The sequence below is a fragment of the Bos indicus genome, chromosome 19, assembly GCF_029378745.1.
Source record: "Bos indicus isolate NIAB-ARS_2022 breed Sahiwal x Tharparkar chromosome 19, NIAB-ARS_B.indTharparkar_mat_pri_1.0, whole genome shotgun sequence".
NCBI lineage: Eukaryota > Metazoa > Chordata > Mammalia > Artiodactyla > Bovidae > Bos > Bos indicus.
Genome location: NC_091778.1, coordinates 44,692,703 through 44,714,398, shown reverse-complemented (window position 1 = coordinate 44,714,398; position 21,696 = coordinate 44,692,703). Strand labels below are relative to the sequence as shown.

Sequence of the window (21,696 nt, the reverse complement as noted above, 5' to 3'; positions counted from 1 at the left end):
GGTGACTTCCCGGGGTAGAGGGGGGCAGTCCTAAAAATCAACCCCTCCCAGGGACTGGCTCGGCCCCATGGAGGTCACTGTGTTCGTCCCTCTGCTCCTGAGAATCACTCTGGGTGGATTGGGGCGGGGAGCAGATGGGGGAGAAGACCCTCCCATCTCAGATTCCTGACTGTGGGCTCTAGCTGATGCACAAGATCTCACGAGTGTCAGGCTGTGGTTACCACCTCCTCCTTTTTCTCCCAAGGTTCCCAAGTACATTCCATCCCTACAACACCCAAGAGAAAGAGAGGCCCGTTTCTACCCACAGTTTCATATTTAGGACTTTTCTCCTGGGACGGCTCTCCTCTACCAGGGCGCCCTCTGGGGTTGCTCAAGAGATCCGTTTTACCCCTACCTTTCCTCTAGCCAGACCACGTGCTCCCAGCCAACTGTCTGCAGGGAGAGCCTCTCCCTCTTCTGCAGTGTCGGGGGCGGGGGGGCATGTCATGTCAAGAGAGTTCTCCAGCTAAGTGGAAGGTAGAAAGGAACAAGGGAAGCAATGGCCTCACTCCCGCCCAAGCAGAGTTTCCAAAAGTGCTGCCTTTTCAACCACTTTTAAGATCACATAAATTGACAAGATGTTTGTGAAGATAAGGGCTTCCTGGTGGCTCAGAGAGTAAAGCGTCTGCCTGAAATGTGGGAGACCTGGGTTCGATCCCTGAGTCGGGAAGATCCCCTGGAGAAGGAAATGGCAACCCCCTCAAGTATTCTTGCCTGGAGAATCCCATGGACAGAGCAGCCTGGTAGGCTAGAGTCCAAAGGGTTGCAAAGAGTCAGACACGACTGAGCGACTTTACTTTCACTTTGTGAAGCTAGCTAGGCTAAAAGACATTAGGGCAGTGGTTCTTAACCTGGGGGAGGTGGAGGATCATACACTCATCTGTGATGGCTCTGATAAAACCTCTGGACCTCTCATCAGCAAAATACACGGATGCAGACACTTAGTTTCAGGGTGTAGCATATCCATGGACCCTGGGCTCAGAATCCCTGCAGTATAGAGGAAGTAATATGAGAAAGTCAGACTGTGAAACAAGGACAGTCCAAGAGTCCAAAGTGAAGTCTAAAAGTGGCACTTTCTTTTTTCTGACCCCTCAGCCCATAGTGCTCATGCTAAGTCACTTCAGTTGTAGAGAACTCTTTGCAACCCCATGGACTATATAGCCTGCCAGGCTTCTCTATCCGTGGGATTCTCCAGGCAAGAACTGGAGTGGATAGCCATTCCCTTTTCCAGGGGAACTTCCCGATCCAGGGATCAAATCCACATCTCATGTCTCTTGCACTGGAGGCAGATTCTTTACCACTAGGGCCATCTGGAAAGCCACCAGCCCATGGGAAAGACCCCATGCTCCCCCAACTCCAGGGCCAGACCCTATTCTCTGATTCATTCCCCTTGGTGACATCTCCAGTTTGGAAGACACTAAAGGGCTTCCCTGGTGGCACAGATGATAAAGAATCCGCCTTCAATGCAGGAGACCCAGGCTCAATCTCTGGATTGGGAAGATCCCCTGGAGAAGGGAATGGCTACCCTCTCCAGTATTCTTGCCTAGAAAATTCCATGGACAGAGGAGTCTGGCCAGCTACAGTTCATGGGGTCGCAAGAGCCAGACATCACTGAGCAACTAACACATACACATACATAAAGGGACATAGGTTCCCACCTGACCCTGTTTATCTCATCCATCTGGCCTTACTGTTAAGCTGGGTTACCCTCTCAGCTCCCCGCTTTAAGCCTCTGAAACTCTCAGCTCTTTCACACAGCAAGGAAGCCAGGGCTCTGGAGACATCTCTCTCCCCTAATCAGTTAGGCTGGGTAGGTCACTCAGCATCCTATACTCTGAAAGTCCATCTGGGGGACCCTGCTTCTCTGATGGCTCCTGGGCCTCCTGGTCTAATCCAAGTGTCTCTCACTCTTCATCCCAGTGCTCCAAACTTCCAGCTCTCAGGGAAGTATCAGGTTGCCTTTGTTGAATGTCTGCATATCTAAAATCCTCATTTACATTTTATATCTTAGATTCCTGGGAAACAAGTCAGAGTCCAGCCCCATTATTCTAGAGAAGGAAGCATTTACCTGCACAGCCCCCACCAAAGGTATAATGGGGGGTGTAAGGAGGCATGTTGTGTGTTGTCGTTCAGTCACTCAGTTGTGTCTCACTCTTTGCAACCCCATGAACTGTAGCACACCAGACTTCCCTGTCCTTCACTGTCTCCTGGATGTTGTGTGTGTCCTCCATGAAGCTGTGTGTCTAGGAGGGGACTGTGAGCTTCCTTTATTTGGGGTATATCCATGTATACTCTGTGGCTCAGGCGTGTCCTCCACCTGTTCCATTGTGTGTTCACTCAAAATGTAGTCTTTGGGCCCCTGAGTCTGTTTGGAATGTCCTCAAGTCTGTTGAGCAGATCCTTGAGGGTAGATGTGCTTCTAAGGCCTCAGTTTCCCTATTTGTAAAATGAAGGTGCCCCTTCACAGGACAGCTGTGAAGGTTTCAGGAGTAAATACAGGTCAAGTCTTTGCAGCAGGTCACGGCATGTGGATGTGCTCAGTAAATGTTATTGCTGTTGTTCAGCCGCTCAGTCATGTCTGAATCTTTGTGACCCAATAGACTGCAACAAGCCAGGCTTCCCTGTTCTTCACCATCTTCCAGGGTTTGCTCAGACTTATGTCCATTGAGTCAGTGATGTCATCCTACCATCGCGGCCTCTGTCATCCCCTTCTCCTCCTGCCTTCAATCTTTCCCAGCATCAGGGTCTTTTCTAATGAGTCGGCTCTTCACAATTAGCCAAAGTATTGGAGCTTAAGCATCAGTTCTTCCAATGAATATTCAGGATTGATTTTCTTTAGGATTGACTGGTTGGTCTCCTCACTGTCCAAGGGACTCTCAAAAAAGTATCCTCCAACACCATAGTTCAAAAGCATCAATTCTTCTGTGTTCAGTCTTCTTTATGGCCAACTCTCACATCCATACATAACTACTGCAAAAACCAAATACGTATAGCTTTGACTATATGGACCTTTGTCAGCAAAGTGATGTCTCTACTTTTTAATACATTGTCTAGGTTTGTCATAGCTTTTCTTCCAAGGAGCAAGCATCTTTTATGGCTACAGTCACCATCTGCAGTGATTTTGGAGCCCAAGAAAATAAAGTCTGTCACTGTTTCCATTGTTTACCTATCTATTTGCCATGAAGTGATGGGACCAGATGCTATGATCTTCATTTTTTGAATGCTGAGTTTTAAGCCAGCTTTTTCACCCTCTTCTTTCACCTTAAGAAGCTCTTTAGTTCCTCTTCGCTTTCTGCCTTCAGGGTGGTATCACCTGCATATCTGAGGTTATTGATATTTCTCCCAGCAATCTTGATTCCTGCCTACGGTTCATCCAGGCCAGCATTTCGCATGATGTACTCTGCATGTAAGTTAAATAAGCAGGGTGACAATAAACAGCCTTGATGTATTCCTTTCCCAATTTTGAACCAGTCCATTGTTCCATGTTCTGTTCTAAATGTTGCTTCTTGACCTGCAAACAGGTTTCTCAGGAGGCAGGTAAGGTGGTCTGGTATTCCCATCTCTTTAAGAATTTTCCACAGTGTATTGTAGAAATGTTAATAAAAATATTATTATTATTATTATTTGGCTGAACCTCATGGCACGTGGGATCTTATTTCCCTGATCAGAGATCAAACCTATGTGCCCTACTTTGAAAGCAGGGTCTTAACCACTGGATTGCCAGGGAAGTCCTTAAATGTTGGTTATTGTGATAAGATTTCCAACAGAAACTTCCAGCCCCTTTATTCCTTCCTTTCCCCAATTGTCTCAAGCCCTGGAAGAGGCTCAAATGTTTCCCCTGGAGGTGTCACTGCTCTGAGCTTGGATGTTGAATCAGAGGCCAATGGCAACAGCAGCAGTATCCTCTTCCATTCAGCCAGCACTCTGAGCCAGAGCCAGAGTGGGAGGGCCCCTCAGCCATAACCCTGGATGAGGAATGGAGAGGAAGCACTTACTGTCCAGGGAGCCAGGGGCCCTCCAGAGAAATGGAAGAACTCAGAAACATTGGGTATCCTTAAGAGATCCCGGGACTGGAGAGCTCTGTCCAGGATCTGACAGAATCTTCTTCATTGTCATGGAAACTACATCACAGCTGCCTTCCTGGAAGAACCCTCCGTCCTCCTCCCCCACTTCTCTTGACTCAGAGGCATAAGCTCCTCCCTAAACTGGTCCCATCTAGCTTAAAGTTGGGATTTGCTTGGGCTTGTCTCTCCTTTCTTGGGCAGGGTTTCTGCTAAGCTCGATTAGTTTGGTCTTTATTGTATTAATATTACCTATTCACTGAACAAGTATTTCCTGGGACCCTTATAAGCATGAAGTAGGCTGGGGAAAGATTTAAAGAGGCAAATCAAATGAGATCTTCTCCAGGCCCTGGAGAACTCTCCAATCGATGACCATGTAGCAGAAAAAGATACCAACAATAGAGATATAGGCAAGAATGTTGTAGTGTCTTTAAGGAACTGATTAGGGCTCTCTGGAAGGCTTCCTGGAGAAGAGAGGCAGTAGGCATGAGTCTTAAACATTTCAGCTGAAAAGAGAGGGAAGTGAGGACTTCGCCAGTGGTCCAGTGGCTAAGACTCCGTGCTTCCAATGCAGGGCACCTTGGTTGGATCCCTGGTCAGGGAACTAGATCTGCAACTAAAAATCCCACATGCCTGCAACTAAGATCCAAGACAGCCAAATAAAGGAATATTTGTTAAAAAAAAAAAAAAAGAGAGGAGGAAGTTTATTTTCATTTGCCCGGGACCATCTCCTGAAACCAGCCCCAAACAGGTGCTAGAGGTTTGGTGCTCTAGTCCCAGTTCTGACCCTGACAACAGATTTCATGTATCATTTCCTTCTTTGAAGTTCCACAGCCACATCTGGAAAGTGGGGGGTGTTAGATTAGATGAATTTTGAAAGCAAGCCTGAGGTTTGGTCAGTCTCTAGTGTTTATCACAAACAGGTAGGAAACAAAATCAGTATTGTCACAGAAAAAAAAAAAAAGACCTGGGGGACTTCAAGTTCTATGTGCCCCCGTGGCTCCAGCCTAAGCAGCCCAGCTCCCATCAAGTGTTTGTCTTGGTCACAGCTTCCTGTGTGGCACCCAGCACTGTGTCTGGCACAATAAATGTTTATCAAATGAATTACTAAATGAATGAGGTGACAAAGACTATGAGAAGCTTGTTGGCTAGAACTGAACGCAGTCCTGCTCTCAGATCATCAGCTCTCTGGGTTTTTGCTCCCTAATACCCTGTGTATGCTCTCAGGATAAGAGGAAAGATAGCAGAGAGAGAACTGCACTTTCAGAGGTCCAAGCCGGGCTTCTAGTTTCTGCTTCAATCAATAGAAAGTGGGTCACAGAACAGCTCTGCAAAGAACAGACCCTTGAGGAAAAGCCTGGATTCTGTGCCAGCTTACATTTATTGAGCGCCTACTGTGTATCAGTTGTTGTCATATACCTTTAATTCACTTAATTGTGGCCTCAAAGGGCTATACCGGAAAATGTAGAGGGTGGGGGCTGCAAACTCCAGACGCCCCGAGTGGCCAAGCCACCGCCCCTCTCTGAGTTTTCATTTTCAGTCTCTGTAAAATGGAAACAATAGAACCCCTTCGCCAGCTTATGGGAATGAAATGAGCACGTGGAAGCAGAGAGCTTCATAAATGCTCGTTATTATTGTTCCTCTGGGCATGCAAGTCCGCTCGCCTCCCCCCAGGGCGCACACACAGATACATTCACACTCCCACGTACACGCGGATGCACAGAGACGTGTGCAGACGCCAGCCGGAGGAGTTAGCAGAGCATCAGGGTCACCACCAAGTCCCACAGAGAAGCCGTCGGGTCCTTGGCTTCCCTCGTTTTCTCTCAGCTCTTTATGAATGAACTCCGGCCGCAAGGAGTTTATTTTTTTATGAATGGGAGCCCAAGCAGTGAATGAAACCGGGAGCCAACCCCTGAGTTCTCATTGGCCCCCGCTGCTGGGAAACTCCGCCCCCCCGGCTCGGCAGGGCGAGTCTCGGGATTGGCGGGCGTGCCGGGCCCTGGGGTTTCATTCACAAAAGTCAATGAAACAAAGGGAGCGGGGTGGGGGGTAGATAGAGCCAAGGCAGAGGCGAAGGAAATGCACCAATCAGAGGCTCCCCCGGGCTCACAACTGTCGGCGGCGCCCGGAAAACAAGCCGGTGCGCTAGGGACCCGGGGCCGGGGTCGCCTAGCTCCGGCCTAGCCCCGCGGCCCTCGGTGCAACCCAGGGGGGATGCTCGGGACCCCTCGCGGCTCCAGTACAGACGCCCGGGCCTCAGGTGAGGCTACGGGAAGGAGAGGGAGGGAGAGTGTGATTCCCAGCGTCGCATCCAACACTCACCACACTCTCACCGCCGCCTCCGCAGATTCCAGGGCAGGGGGTGGGAGGCGCTGGGATTCAGGGTTGGAGGGGGCGCCTGAGTTGTGGGCGTGCGAAATGGTGCGCGCCTCGCCTGCTCCTCCGCGCGCGAGCGCACACTCGCGCGCGCGCATACAGACACACACACACACACACACACACACACACACACGTCTTATGTAACCAAGTCTGGGCAAAGCAGGGCTGCAGAAACGGCGACCCTGGTTCCCAGGAGCAGGTGGGACCTCCTTTGGCGGGAGGGCAGTGTGGCGGCGCTAAGCTCTGCAGGCGGAAACCTCCCCATCGCCTGAGTGAGTCGGAGAAGTTTTGCCGTCGGACCCGGAGCCTCGGGACTGCCCCTCCCTGCCGCCCTCACCCACCCCCACCTCGCTGCCTTCCCCAGACGGTGTGCGAACGCAGCCCCCCCGCCCCCAGGTCTCTGCCCCCGCGCGGGGCCCGGGCCGTGTGGCCGGAGGGAGCGGCCGGATGGAGCGGAGGATGAAAGGCGGATACTTGGACCAGCAAGTGCCCTACACCTTCTGCAGCGTGAGCGCCGCGCCGGCCTCCACGCCCGCCCCCTCCCTGCACCCGCCCCAACCCACCCCGCGGCCCTAGCGGGGTCCAGGGCTGCCCGCCCCTGAGTCACCCCGGGACCCCAGCCCCGCCCCCCAGACCAGGCGGCCTCAGGGTGACTCGGGGGCATTCTTCCCCTTCCCCGCAGAAATCGCCCGGAAATGGGAGCTTGCGCGAAGCTCTGACCGTCCCACAGGGGAAGCTCATGGACCCGGGCTCCCTGCCGCCCCCCGACTCCGAAGGTAAAGAGACAGCGAGACAAAACGCGACCCTGCCCACCTCACACATCCTGAGGGCTGAACCTGGAGCCTTCGCCCTTCCCCCCGCCAAAAAAAATTGCCCTCCAAGGGACTCTGTTCATTCTCCCCCAACCCCCAAGTCACTGGGCTCCTTAGGGTTCCCCACTCTCTCCCCGCCACCTCCACCTCACCTTCTCCATTCCATTATTCACCCCCTCAGATCTCTTCCAGGATCTAAGTCACTTCCAGGAGACGTGGCTCGCTGAAGGTGAGTAGTTTTGTGACCTTTTCTATTATTGGGGTGGGCGATGCTGTGTACCCCTAGTATTCCAGCCTAGCTCACTTCCTCTCTTGCTGGCCTCCAGGGCCTCTGCAAGGCCCCTTCCCCAAGTATCCTGCCTTTCCACTCTTTCCAGCGCCCTGTGTGGATACTTATATTGATATTTATTTTCTCTGCCCAGAGCCAGGCTTGTGTAACTAGGCCTGGGGATGAATCAGACCATTGTGTGGGGTATTTGCTTATTTGAATGGAACTTGGCCCCAGGCCCGTTTTCCTGGTTGAAATTTTCATTTGCAAAGTTTGTTTGGCACCAGCCCCCAGGCTGAGGTGTGTGTTAGGGTTTTGGGGCGGGGGAGTGAGTGTAAGAAAAGGGAGAAAGAGAAGGAGCAATTCATTTGTTACCTATCTTCTGGAATTGCCGAAACATTCATTTTTACCCCCTTGGTTTCTCTTCTTCCCAACCCCCAGCACCAAACGATTTACTGTCTGAGCCAAAGGACAACAAGTTTAAATAATTCTTTTTTTTTTTTTCTTTTTTTGCATTACTTTGGCAAAGCAGCCCAGGGCTTCTCCCCCAAATTGCCTTGATTGTAATTCTAATGGCAGCCGATCCTCCCTCCTCCTTCCGTAGGCAAATTGCTCCTCCAGTTTGCTGGGGGCGGGAGTCAGGGGTGATGGTGGAGGGGGTGAGCTGCGAGCTGGCTGGAGTGGGGTCAGTAGCTGGGCCTCTGAGTAGGGAGGTGTGTTCTAGAAGGTCTCCTAGTGGGATCCCTTGGTGTATTTGGGTAGAGCCCAAGGGTGTCACTAGCAGGTCTGCAGGTAGGTGGCTTTTGGTGTTGAGACAGTCTCTGAGAGGGAAGGGTTAATACCCCCATCTGAGGGTCCCTTCACTGTAACACTGAAACCCAAGAAACCACAGCACTAGGAACCCCTTCTTAAGGGCTTTTCTCTTTTTTGAGCTCTCCCCATCCCTCCACCTGTGTCTCTTGAATGACTTCTTAAAACTCAAACCCAGCTCCTCTAGAACCATCTTTAAAAGCCTGGAGTAAAAGGGAAAGACCCCTGACTAGACAGACTAGATCTATTGTGACCGCTGTGGTATCCCCCTAAATATATACGTTAGCAAAATGACTAGCATGGAGCAAGCACTCAAGACATTTTGGAATTCAAGGCTCAACGTCCTCATGGGTGCTGGAGAGATCTAGGGGCTCTAGGGAGATTGTGGCCGTCTTTCCTGATTCTGCAAGCCCTGTGTGCCCAGCTGTGAATTACAAGCAGAGTTATGCCCAGTCTGCCCATCCTGCCCATCCTCCGCTCAAGGTTCCGGAGCTGAGCTGGAGCTAAAAGAACGCAGTGGTGTCAGTTTCCAGGGTCTCTCAAAGACTTCCTTTCCTAACGCCTGATTTCTGTCTGGCTTGCCAGGCTCCTGTCTGTCCAGCTGAGGGTCCCTAGGCTCCCCTAAGTGGGCAGCTCCTGGGGCTTGTGATCTAGGGGTAGGCTCAGACGTTGGTGTTTCGGAAGCAGCAGGGTTTGGAATGGGAAGGGGAGGAAAACATTCTCATCTTCTGTCAACCTTGGAAGCCCCACCCCTTGGCTGTGGGGGTCTAGAAATTGTACTTGTGTCTATCTGCATGTGTCAGCGTGACAGCCAGTGTGTGTTTCACGCTGCTGCCCTGGAAGTCCCTGTACATTTAAATCCAGTGGGTGGGGAGGTGGGGGTGGGGATTGCAAGACGCAGGTTGGGTGGGGGGGAGGCGCTGGGATCTCCTTGGTTCCCTCTCCTTCCTTCTGAGGGAGCAGCTCAGGTTCCCAGCTGGCGATGGATGGCCAGGCCTGAGGGGGGGATGCTGTGGCCGATTGCTCCTTCTCGCTCTCTCTGCGGAGACAGATGCAGCTGCCGGGGCCCTGTCCCCCTGCACCGTCCCAGCACCACCCCAGCCTCCTCTCCTGCCTCTTCCCACCAGGTCAGTGACCCCTGCAGCCCAGAGGGAGCTTTGGGGTGGCAGGGAGGGACTAGTTCCTTTGGAAACTTGCCAGCGGTGGGGTGCATAGGACTGGGGGCCGGAGCTTGATTTCTCCCTAAAGCCCCAATTTGGATTGAAGCCGTGGGTCCTTGAAGTGTGGGTGGGGCTGTGAAGAATTAGGGGGACACCAGGTTGGATTCTGGCGGAGGTGGTTTTGGGTTCAGTATCTGGTGTCCAGGCAACATAGAGGGTGAGGGTGAACGGGGGTCTGTGGAGGCAGCTCAGACATCTTTGGATTGGGGGTTTTCTAGATGGAGAGAGGGGTGGGGTGATGTGAGGCTAAGAAGGTGTGCCTATTTTCGGGGTGCCTGGGAATCTGCTGAATTGCTGGAGAAAGAACCGGGCTACTGCAGGGAAACCCCAGGCTCAGACCGGCTGAGCCCAAGCTGCGTCTGGTTATTGTCAAAGATGTGCTTCTGGTCGAGGGTTCCTTTCCGGGTTTGTGGGGAGCCCTCTGGAACCCTCAGAGGCAATGACTTTGGTTTCTTGGTGATAAGGAACATTGACTCTGGGTCATGTATGTTCTTTGTATGAGGCAGGAGTCCATACGGGGTCTATGGATTCCCACAAGCTCTGTGGAGAGGTTGTAGGGGTCCTTGAGCCCTCCGATATGTGTATAAAATCGATGAGGATGCAACATACACAAAGGAATGTGAATATTTCTAAGAGAAGGATCCGTACCTCCTATGAGATTCTAAAAGGGGTGGGTCTGCGCTCCCCCTTGCATAAGAACCATCGGTCCCAAGTCTTCCTCTGAGATCTGCAGCCCCCTCGTCCTTTGGTTTTCCCTGTTCGCATTTGTAAATCCAAAAAGAGATCCCATGTGGATGTGTTTCACCCGTGTAAAGCCGTGAAGTAAAAGGCAGTTGGGTGTGTGTGAATCCATGTGTGTGCACGCTGGGGCTCAGCCTGTCTGTGAGAAGAGATGGGGTTAATTCCCTCCTCTGGTCTTCCCTAGCTACAATGCCTCCTTCTATATCTTTCTGTCTCCTCCCCTTCCAGAAGGCTCTTGGGGACAAATGTCCCCTCCATAGATAGAGAACTGGTTCCTTCCAGGATGCTGCCAGGGTCGGGGCGGGGTAAGGGGGAGAGGCCAGTGGTGACAAAATGGAGAAGCTCCGGGGGATGCCTCCCCCCATTTCCACTGGGGCTCCTTAAGAGGCCCCTCTGCCCTGTAATTGGACCTTCGGAGAGGGAGAAGGTGATGGAGTATATATTGTATAGGTGGGTGGTTTACTTGGGATGGGCTTCGCTACTTGGCTGTTTGCACCTACCTGTTCTCCTGGAGCCTAGGTGGGAAGCCCCTAAGCCCCTTTTCTACTGACTCCCCTCCCATTGGAGGGATGTTCCCTAAAATTCTCTTTCTGGGCATTATGCTGGCTTGGCACCTTTCCTGTCTCCTCCTTAATCCTCTGCCATGTCCCCAGGCAGATAAACTCCACCTTGGTGCCAGGATGGAGTTGGGGGCAGACCCTGGCACACTGGCTTGGCAGCCTAAGCTCAGCCAAGTCAACAAATAAATAAAGAGTGGCTGACACTCGAGACCAAACATGGTCATTAGAAATTCTCCTGCTCTCCAGGAACACGAGGCTCTGTGTTCCTGTTTCCATCCTTGACAGTCTCTGAGCGATGGAGGGCAGCCCTGTCCTGCCCTTCTGGGAGGAGCTGGCGCTCTGGGGAGGGGCCAGGCAGGCATTAGGGTTCACACCACAGCCCATTCTTGCCTTGGCTGATCTCTCCTGGTCTGGGATGAGGACAGCACCACCTCTTTTGAGGTATTACCAGGGTGCTGGGGGTGGCCTCCTGGACTCCTTGGGGATTGGGGGTTCTGGTCAAACTTTCAGGCCTGAGCCAACAGGAAAGTCAAGATGACCCCAGGGTTCTCTACCATCATGTGACCTGGCTTGTGACGCCAGCAGGAGATGCCCCCAGCCCATTACCTCAATGGAAACTGGCAGTTAATGAAGCCCCAGAGGGGGCCCAGAGTGCGTCAGCCTCCCCCATGTGCTGACCTCTCCCACCCTGGGGACCCTTCTTGCCCAGGTAGCAGGGAGGGAAATAGTGTTCATTTTGCTCCTGTCACCCCCATTCTGCCCGTCTGGGGGGCTCTCACCTATGGTTGTGCCAAAGGGCACAGCAAAGATGGGCTTGGGTCTTACCCCCCTGGGCAGTTGAGGTTTTGCATCCTTCCTTTTATCCAATTTTCCAAACCTGCCTGTTCTTAGGGGCTACCAGGGGCGTGTGTTAAAATACAGGTGCCTGGGACTTCCCTGGTGGTCCAGTGGTTGACTGAGCTTCTAATACAGGAGGTGAGGGTTCGATCCCTGGTTGGGAAACTAAGATTCCATATGCCTGCCACACAGTGTGGCCAAAAAAAAATATAGATAGATAGACAGATACATACCCCCACCCTGGGCCTTTGGAATGACTTTCCAAGGGTGGGGCCTGGGAATCTGTTTCTAAGAATGTCCCAGGCTTCTTGATTGGGGCCAGTTTGGGAACGGTTGCCTTTGTACCCTAGTTGCGCTCCTAAAAAGATGTACTGTGTTGGTTTTTTGTTTGTTTGTTTTTGCCAAGGGATTTCATGCCCTACTGATCTATTTGATCACTTCAGAATTGTTCTGTGCTGATTTTTCTTCCATAAGTTCTTTAGGGGCTGGGGGTCTCCTGATTCTTAAACCCTTCAGCCGTTGGGTTCCCTCTGTCAAGAAGTCACCCATCTATAAATGTGTATTTTCTTTTATTGTTTCTTATTGAAGTATAGTTGCTTTACAATATTGTGTTAGGTTTCAGGTGTACAGCAAAATGATTTGATTATACATATATACATGTGTGTCTATACCTATATTCTTTTTTTTTTCCTTATAGATTATTACAAGATATTGAATAGACTTCCCTGTGGTACACAGTAAATCCTTGCTGTTTATTTTATAAATGATAGTGTGCATCTGTTAATCTTATATTCACAATTTATCCCTCCCCTCGATAAATGTGTATTTTAAAGCACTTGACACCTCTGATGTCTTAAAGCAAGTTGATAAAGAATCCACCTGCCAAGCAATTGATCACAGCCTTAAGCATCCTTTGTGAGATGTGTTTTCCCTGGAGGACCTGCCTCTAATATTACCTGGTGGTGGAGAGGGGGCCCTCAAGGGGAAGGAAGGGCTGGTTGATTAGGATCTCCTTAATTCTTGCTCCCAGGCCCCTGTTGCTCCCACTGGCCTGAGGACAGGGGTCATTGTATGTTTATTCATATAGTCTACAAATAATGTATTGAGTGTCTGTTCTGAATGGGACTCTGTTTCAGGGGTGCTTGGGAGTCAGACAAACAAGACAGATAAATCCCCTGTCCTCAGCAAGCTTAACTTCTTTGTAGAATAGATGGATGATAAATTACACATAAATTACATATGCATAAATTAAATTAATGCTTTCAAGAAGTGAAAGCATTTCTTATGTGCTTGGGAAAAAATAAAATAGGGATGTGATCAAGAGCCAGGAGGGACCAGTTCAGTTTGAGTGGTCAGAGAAGGCCTCTAAAGGGCAAAGTGAGCTAAGACTTCAGAGGCCAGAAAACAACAGGCCAGGATGTGGGGAAGAGGGGTCAAGCTGATCAGGACCCAAAAGGAGACCAGAGCTCTGGAGGGTAACAGGCAAGGAGAGGCAGGTCAGAGAAACAAGCAAGGGCCAGAACTTTCGGGGCCACGGAGGCCAAGGGCAACGAGTTTGGGGTTCATGCTTTAAGCAAGGGAGAGAAGTGATTGGATTTCTGTTATAAAAGATCCCTCTGACAGCCATGTGGAGAGTAGAAGTAGGGAGTTCTGATCTGAGGTCATGGCTGAAATCCAAGGAAGACAGTGGAGCCTTGGCCCAGGAGGGAAGCCATAGAGATTAGGGTGTGTTCTGTATAGACTGGGATGTGTGACAGTGTTCTCCAGCCATCTCCTTGTATCCCTCACCTTTACCAGCCATTTCCAACTCTCCCGTCATTTTATCCATGAGCTTTCCCATTGCCCACTGAGAGCAGCCTACAGGGGACGAAAGACCTGTTTCTGTGGGTTCCATTGCCTTACTTTCAAGCCACTCTCTTCCCAGACTATCAGGAAGTCCTTCTTGGTGTCTACCCTTTCCCTTCCTGCTGTGATCTATTTATTTCTGAGAAAGGGGCAAAAAGTGGGCAAAGATTCTCAGGTCAGCAGAGGTACTCAGCTGGATCCCACCTGAAGGAGTTGGCGAGGCCAGAATAAGAACTAGAAATCAGAGCCCGGATATCCAGTCTGGGGGCCACGGATGAGCTGTTGTGCTATTTTAGTTTTCCTGCCTAATCCCCAAACCCAGCTCCACCCACACTGGCACCCTGGGAGTGCTCCTCAGAGTTCCAGTTTAGGAAGCCCTTCTCTCTCCTAGTTGCACATCAAAGGGATAAAGCACCATGACCGCCTGTGACCCCAGCCTCCTCCTCTCCCATTGTCATACTCTTATCACCTCCTTGAACCAGTCTTTTCCTTCTATTCCATCTCCTTTCCCAGGCTCTAGATTTCTACCTTTCACCTGGGAAGTTCTGGGCCCTGCCCAGATTAAGAATCTTCCCATGTGATTCTAAGTCCACAGACTCTCATTCCTTGTCATGCCTGCCCATCCCAGATGTGACTCTGCTTTGAGGGAACTCTGTAAACTCTGAGGGGCTGGGTTATCTTCACTTGAGAAAAATGGAGGGCAAAAAGACAAAGCACCTAAGACACAACTCTGGAATCTGCTCAGACGGGTTCTGAGAACTGCAGCCTTCCCTCCAGGGTGTTAAGGGAGCCCCGAGAGGGAGGGTGCTAGGACCTGGGTGGAGTTACTTTCAGTCCTAGGAAAGCTGTTTGCCCCTTCTGGCTGGTGCTAATCTGCAGGGTTGCAATAATGGAATCTGCCAGGGCTGCCATCGAGGGCCCCCAGCCCAGACTCACCTCTGACCTCTCTCTGCAGCTCAGGTACCGGACAGTGATGAGCAATTTGTTCCTGATTTCCATTCGGAAAACTGTGAGTAGAGGGCCCTGGGTAGAGGGGATGGGGAGTAGGGGAGGGCAGGAAATGAGTCATAGGGATAGAGGATCACAAAAGATCAACTTGTTCTGTTCTCTGAAAAAAGGGTGAAGGGCAGAGCTCCCCATTCTTGGGTTTGGACTCAAAAGGCCCAGCAGTAACTGGGAGATGAAAACTTTAGTGCATGTCGGGGCTTGCCCATTCTAGCTGTGTGACCTTGGAGCAGACGCTTCACCTCTCTGATCCTTTCCTTATTTCTGAAACGAGGGGCTTGGACCAGTGCAGTGGGGGCCAGTTCTGCCATTCTAAGTTACTTGTGCACAAGTAGGGATGACTTGGCACCTCAGAAGACCAATGTCTGTTGACATTTGGGGTTGTTAACAGCTGAGGGTGCAGTGCTGTTGGCATCTAATGGATAGAACCAGGGAGGCTGCTAACATCCTGGGATGCTCAGGACAGCCCCCATGACAAAGAATTATGTGGCCCAAATGTCACTGGTGCTACTGTTGAGAAACCCTGCTTTAATGTCTGATACTTAGCTTTCAACGGTCTTAACCAATGAAATGAAGCAGAGCACAAATAATCCACAACAGAGCAGTAGACTGTGGGTTTTGACTCACACTTGCAGTCTTGAAACCAACTCTTTAATGCTCGGCTTGGTGGCTGGAGTTGGCGGACCCAGCAGGGGCCACAGGAAAGGCCAGTGTTCTTCACGGATAATTAGGAGTGTGTGTATGATGCTAGTCAGCTGACATGCAAGTGGGCTAATATCCAACCTTAACCAGAAAAAGAAAGATGCTTTATAGCCCCAAATAAGAAAACATTCTCTCCCTTGGAATTTTCCAGGATGGTCAGGAAAACCACAGGCCTTTGGTTGGATGTGCTTGCTCCTACAAAGGTGTTTTGGGCAGGGTGGGGGTGGGTTGGGGTTGCACTAAATGTTGAACTTTAGAGTTTCTTTGGTTCATACTGGACATGAGCCAAAAGTATAAAACGAGACATAATATAAATAGCCGGACTGTTCTTAGAAGTGTCTATGATTCTTCTGACAATTGTGACCCAGAGAAGGGGGATGAGGCTATACCAGCATCCAACTGATGGTTAACGAGCAGATGTCAGAAGGCAGCAGAAGCTCTTCCTGCCTCTCCTGTGACATTCTCTGGCCTCGCTCTGCCTCCCCCAACCCCCACAGTAGCTTTCCACAGCCCCACCACCAGGATCAAGAAGGAGCCCCAGAGTCCTCGCACAGACCCGGCCCTGTCCTGCAGCAGGAAGCCCCCACTCCCCTATCACCATGGCGAGCAGTGCCTTTATTCCAGGTGAGCCCTAGCCCCGCCCTGGGGAAGGAAGGGTTGGATGGAGGGTTGGGGATGGGCACCTGGTGAGCAGTGGCAGCATTTAAGATGCATATTAGACAATAGAAAGGATTTCTGAGCTCCGGTAATAGGGTAATATAGCTCAGGATTTCCTGAGTAGTTAGGATGAAAAATCAACGGGTTCAAGGGATGTATATTAAGACCAGGGCAGGGGCTTCCCTGGTGGTCCAGTGGTTCAGGCTGCACTTCCAGTGGTGCAGATTCCATCCCTGGTTGGAGAACTAAGACCCCCCACCCACATGCCTCGCGTTGTGGCCAAAATATTAAAAAGAGCAGAGTATTTCCACTGGAGAAGCCACTGTCTGACCCTGCCCAGTTGCTGTGGGCTGGGGAGGGTTGTTTTCAAAATTACACCTGGCTTTAGGATTAAGGAAGAAAAAAAAGTTGATTTGGGGCAGAGTCTGGCACCCTGGCACCCTGTCTTCTCCCATAATCCCTGTGACCTGACTTCCCAGGGAATGAAGGGTTCAAAGATGCTTGCCCAGCTTCCCTGCCCCCTCACCCCTGTCTCCCTCCCCCTCACCTCCAGTGCCTATGACCCCCCTAGACAAATCGCCATCAAGTCCCCTGCCCCTGGTGCCCCTGGACAGTCGCCCCTGCAGGCCTTTCCCCGGGCAGAACAACGGAATTTCCTGAGATCCTCCAGCACCTCCCAGCCCCACCCTGGCCACGGGTACCTCGGGGAGCACAGGTAAGGAGACAAGGAGAGCCGCATCTCACCAGTTTTGCTCTTGAGTGTTCTTCACTGGCCCTTAAGAGACCTGGCATCGGGAAAGGTGAGGGTATTGACCTCTCCCTGCACCTTCCTTCACCCCCGCCCCCCACACTCTGTAAGCTCTGAGAGCAGCAGGCACAAGGAGGCCTTCTTTTATTTTTTAATTATTTTAATTGGAGGCTAATTACTTTACAATATGGTAGTGGTTTTTGCCATACATTGGCATGAATCAGCGATGAGTGTACATGTGTCCCCCATCTTGAACCCCCCTCCCACCTCCCTCCCCATCCTATCCCTCAAGGTTGGAGGACTACTTTTAATATTCTCTTCTCTTCTTTCTCCATCCAACCACATGCAGCTCCATCTTCCAGCAGCCCCTGGATGTCTGCCACTCCTTCACACCCTCTCAGGGAGCGGGCCGTGAACCCCTCCCTGCCCCCTACCAACACCAGCTGTCGGAGCCCTGCCCACCCTACCCTCAGCAGAGCTTCAAGCAGGAATACCTTGACCCCCTGTATGAACAGGCCGGCCAGCCAGCAGTGGGCCAGGGTGGAGTCAGTGGGCACAGGTACCCAGGGGCGGGGGTGGTGATCAAACAGGAGCAGACGGACTTCTCCTACGACTCAGGTAAGAGACGCTCCCGGGAAGGGGATAGAGGAGTTTCAAGGGGATTGTCGGGTGGGGTGGCATGTGATCGAGTGGACAGTGCCGTTAAACACATGTCTCCCCTTCCTATCCTTTTACTAGTTGATATATTCAACCCATGCACCTACAACTTCTTTTCATAGATTCAAGAAGAGCTGTCCCTTTTCAATCAGCAGATTTATATTTAGATAAGAGATAAGTGAGATGTGCAGGTCCTTGCCTTCAGATAGCTCGTGACTTGATAGGAAAGTTAAGGCATTTCTTCCCATTTCTATTTAATGGGTGTTTGGGGGCTTCCATACCTACTGGGATGGAAGTACTATGCCAGGAGCATGAGTGTGTGCAGTTGGTAGACACAGATGAATAGGACGTGTCATTGGTCCCTGCCCCACAGAAGCTTAAGAAATACAAAGGGATTTGAACGAAGAGAACATGAACTTGAACTAGCCAGGCTCACACTTCCCAATTGGAAGGCAGGGTTCAGGTGTGGTTTCCACATCCTGTTTGAGCCTCCTAGTTCAAACAACCCACCATCCTGGCCAGAGCTGGGGACTGGAAGTAGGGACTACTTTAAATTCTAGTTCCACCTGGTTGTTGATGGAAATGAGATGCACTCAGCCACGGTGTTCATAAACAACAGCTACTGCTCAAAAGCCCAAGCAGCCAGGGAAAGGCCCAAGAAATCTTGTCTCCTGTTAACATTGTCATTCGTGTGTGTTAGTCACTCAGTAGTGTCCAACTCTTTGTGATCCCATGGATTGTAGCCCACCAGGCTCCTCTGTCCATGGGATTTCCCAAGGCAAGAATACTGGAGTGGGTTGCCATGTCCTCCTTCAGAGGATCATCGGACCCAGGTGTGGGTTTGAACCCAGGTCTCCTGCATTGCGGGCAGTTTCTTTAAAATCTGAGCCACCAGGGAAGCCCCAAGTTAATTAACATTGTTAGCAGCTCCAAATTTGAGTTTATCTGCCAACTTGCATTAGAGAAAAAAAATTTCAGAGTCTAGATTAGGCTCAGAGCTGCCTAGAGTGTTTGAATTTCCCTTTTCCGGGTGTCAGTCTTTTAGAGGTAGAGGCATGAGCCCCAAATCCCCCAGGCTGCCTGAATCAGAACCTGAAGGGAGCCCCTCTCCTCCAGCCCAGAGCCCTACGCCTGAGCCCTGTCCCCGCAGTGAGGAGGAAGTAGCAGGGAGACGCTCCTGTTCGCTGACCTTCAAAGGAGGCAGACCGGAGGAGCTCCAGTTACATGCCCTTGAACTCCTGCCCCTCCCCCTTCAGCTTCCTCTGAATGGAGTCAGGAATTCCATTCACAAAATGGAGGCTCGAATGAGCCCACCCTCCCGCCTCCTCCCGGAGGTGTCAGGTTTCACCATCTCATTCATAAGTGGGAGTGAAGGGGGTAGGGCAGGAAGGGGCTGGCACTTGACAGGCTGGCTGCACCACAGTGTCCTCCAGGTGGGGTGTCAATCCTGTGGAATGGAATGAAATAGAGTGGACTGTTTTACTCTCAGAGCTAGAAACAGAGGGCCCGGCCGGGTGTGCCCACTGCCTTTTCCACAAATAGATACATATGTGTTTCTTCTCCCTGCCCCCACACCCCTTTCCTCCCTCCCTCACACCCGCACTGGGCTGGAACCTGCCCTGCTGACCGGACGTCAGCCCATTCCAGGGGAATCTTAGCCTGGGACACCGAACCCTTTCCCCGGAGGTTCATCTCTACCCTCCTCCTCCCCTCTAAACTCACAGGAAACAGCTGCTCCTGGAATCCGGGGCCTTGTGGAGCAGCTTTGCGGGGCCTCAGCTGCTGCCATCCAGGCTGTCTGGCCCAGCCCTCAAGCTGAGGGCTTCGAGCCTGACAGTCCCTCTGGGTGAACTCCACCCGCCCCCGGGACCTGGGGGTAGGCGGGCCTCTGGGGAAAGAACTGGAAGGCAGGCTGGCATGTTCTTGAATGTGTGGGGACTGCCGCCCCAACCCCAGCTACCTCCAACATCTCCCTTCTTTCTCCTCCCCCCAGATGTCCCTGGGTATGCCTCAATGTACCTTCACACAGAGGGTTTCTCTGGGCCCTCTCCAGGTGACAGAACCGTGGGTAAGGCAGCCCCCTCTTCCTCCCCTGCCAACCCCTCCAAGTTGGAGGACAGAGTCCTGCTGTGGGGGAGGGGTTCCTGGCCAGGAGTCCCTCTGGACTCTGGGGTCTCGTATCAGCGAGCCCTCAGATCTGAATGACCCCCACACTTCCTCCTCAAGGCTATGGCTATGAGAAACCTCTGCGACCATTCCCAGATGATGTCTGTGTCGTCCCTGAGAAGTTTGAAGGTCAGAGAAGTGACTGCTCGAGCCCTCTGTGTCCCCCCAGGAATCACATTTCATGGGAAAGGGGCTGGAGAGACCCCTGGGGAGAGGGGACGGGGTTGCTTGGGCCACCAGAGGCACAAGCCCTCCACCTCTTTGTCTATGTTCCTCAGGAGACATCAAGCAGGAAGGGATGGGAGCCTTCCGAGAGGGACCACCCTACCAGCGCCGGGGTGCCTTGCAGCTGTGGCAGTTTCTGGTGGCCCTGCTTGATGACCCGACAAATGCCCACTTCATTGCCTGGACCGGCCGGGGGATGGAGTTCAAACTAATTGAGCCTGAGGAGGTGGGCCTCTCAGATGTCTCCACCCCTCCTCCCAGCAGCGCTGGGGGCTGGAGATAAACCCTGGGAACTGGTGACATGTGCCTTCACCAGCACTGCTGCTTTATTTAACCTGAATTCCTGCCAAACTGGGGTCTGCAGGCTGGTGCTTAGCTGCAGGGCCAGCTGAGCATGTGCTCCAAGAATCTCAAGTACTCTTTCTGACCTGCCCCCCATATTTCCTCTGCTGAGCTGCCCTGGCCATCCCCCAACTATCCCCTGTCCCCAGGTTGCCAGGCTCTGGGGTATCCAGAAGAACCGGCCAGCTATGAATTACGACAAACTGAGTCGCTCACTCCGATACTACTACGAGAAAGGCATCATGCAGAAGGTCAGGGGTTAAGGGTCCAAGGACAGGGTGGGTGTGGGCTTCCCTGGTGGCCCAGTGGCTAAGGCTCTGCACTTCCACTGTAGTGGGGGTGGGTTTGATCCCTGGTTGGGGAAGTTCTGTATCCTGTGAGGTGCAGCCAAAAAGAAAAAAAAAGACACAGGAGTTGGGGGCAGTGGCTGTGGGAAGGTGCTGCGGGTAGGAGAGCATCTCTCAGCAAGTTTGAAGGAGCAGATAATGAACCAGTCAGAAGTCCAGAAATTATGGACAACCCTAAGATTTTCCTCTCTCAAAAAAGTGATGAGCAGTAATGGAAAAGAACTGTGAAGGGAGGCATCTTCTTAAACAAAGCAGCAGGAGGAACCCACACATCTGCCTGGGCCTGCAGGGGGGCTGCTTTTCCACCCCTACATTGACCCAGCCCTCTCCCCCTACAGGTGGCTGGCGAGCGTTACGTGTACAAGTTTGTGTGCGAGCCCGAGGCCCTCTTCTCTCTGGCCTTCCCAGATAATCAGCGTCCAGCTCTCAAGGCTGAGTTTGACCGGCCGGTCAGTGAGGAGGACACAGTCCCTTTGTCCCACTTGGACGAGAGCCCCGCCTACCTCCCAGAGCTGGCTGGCCCTGCCCAGCCCTTTGGCCCCAAGGGTGGCTACTCTTACTAGCCCTTCGCAGCTGCTCCCCTGCCGCTGGGGCTGCTGCCTGTGTACATAGTTGAATTTGGTGTCGGGGAAACCCCCACTCCAAAACCCACAGATGTCTTTGGAGTAGATCTCCTCTGCCCATCAGTCACTCCGGCCCAGACTCTGAGCTGCTCCCCAGAACTGATGGGAAGGGAAAGGGGAGACTTCAAGCGTGAAGGTGTAGCGTCTGGGAAATTCCAATGGGGGCCTCACCTCTGGCCTTTCTAGGTAGGTCCTGCTTAGAGGCCAAGCCCAACTCCCTCTCCCCACTACAGAGAACATGTTCGTTCTCTTCTGGGGGACAGAGGAGCTTCCCCACTTCATCCCGTTGGAGGCGGGGGAGGGACATTGAGCTTTCCTGATCTCTCATGTTAGGGAGACAGCCACCTGGATCCTGTGCTTCCCTCCAAGCTGTGGCCCTAGAGGGTCCTTCTTGGCAGTTCTTGGTGCTCTGTGTTCCCAGGGGCAGGGGCAGGCTGGAGTGAGGAACCTGGGATAGGGGAGGGCTTGCCAGGTAGAGGTGTTGGGGGGGCTAGCCTCTGCTCTAGGAGCCTCTGCCTCTCCTCTGCCTTTTCCTAGGCCCAGGCCTGGGGTTTCACCTCCACTACATCTGCCAGATCCTAATAAAGGCCCCTGCTTCTCCTGTGAGTTCTCCTGTGTCCTCTTTGCTGCCATGGGAGAAGGATCTGGGGTT

General features: G+C 52.1%; 1 protein-coding gene across 7 annotated transcripts; it reads left to right on the top strand.

Annotated features, from left to right (window-relative positions):
- The first annotated feature begins 6,160 nt into the window (after positions 1–6,160).
- Positions 6,161–21,645, top strand: ETV4 (ETS variant transcription factor 4). Of its 7 annotated transcripts, none has more exons than XM_070773566.1 (13): positions 6,161–6,360; positions 6,876–6,986; positions 7,162–7,255; positions 7,473–7,520; positions 14,528–14,581; positions 15,780–15,903; positions 16,490–16,651; positions 17,034–17,302; positions 19,335–19,409; positions 19,568–19,636; positions 19,786–19,958; positions 20,224–20,325; positions 20,760–21,645. In XM_070773566.1, exons 2-13 carry the CDS (start codon positions 6,927–6,929, stop codon positions 20,982–20,984), a joined length of 1,455 nt encoding a protein of 484 aa, XP_070629667.1. In that variant the 5' UTR covers positions 6,161–6,360; positions 6,876–6,926; the 3' UTR covers positions 20,985–21,645. The 7 variants fall into 7 exon arrangements, with proteins under 7 accessions (XP_070629667.1, XP_070629668.1, XP_019837215.1 ...); XM_070773567.1 differs by having other exon boundaries at positions 15,777–15,903; positions 16,508–16,651; XM_019981656.2 differs by having other exon boundaries at positions 6,162–6,360; positions 15,777–15,903.
- The last annotated feature ends 51 nt before the right edge of the window (positions 21,646–21,696 follow it).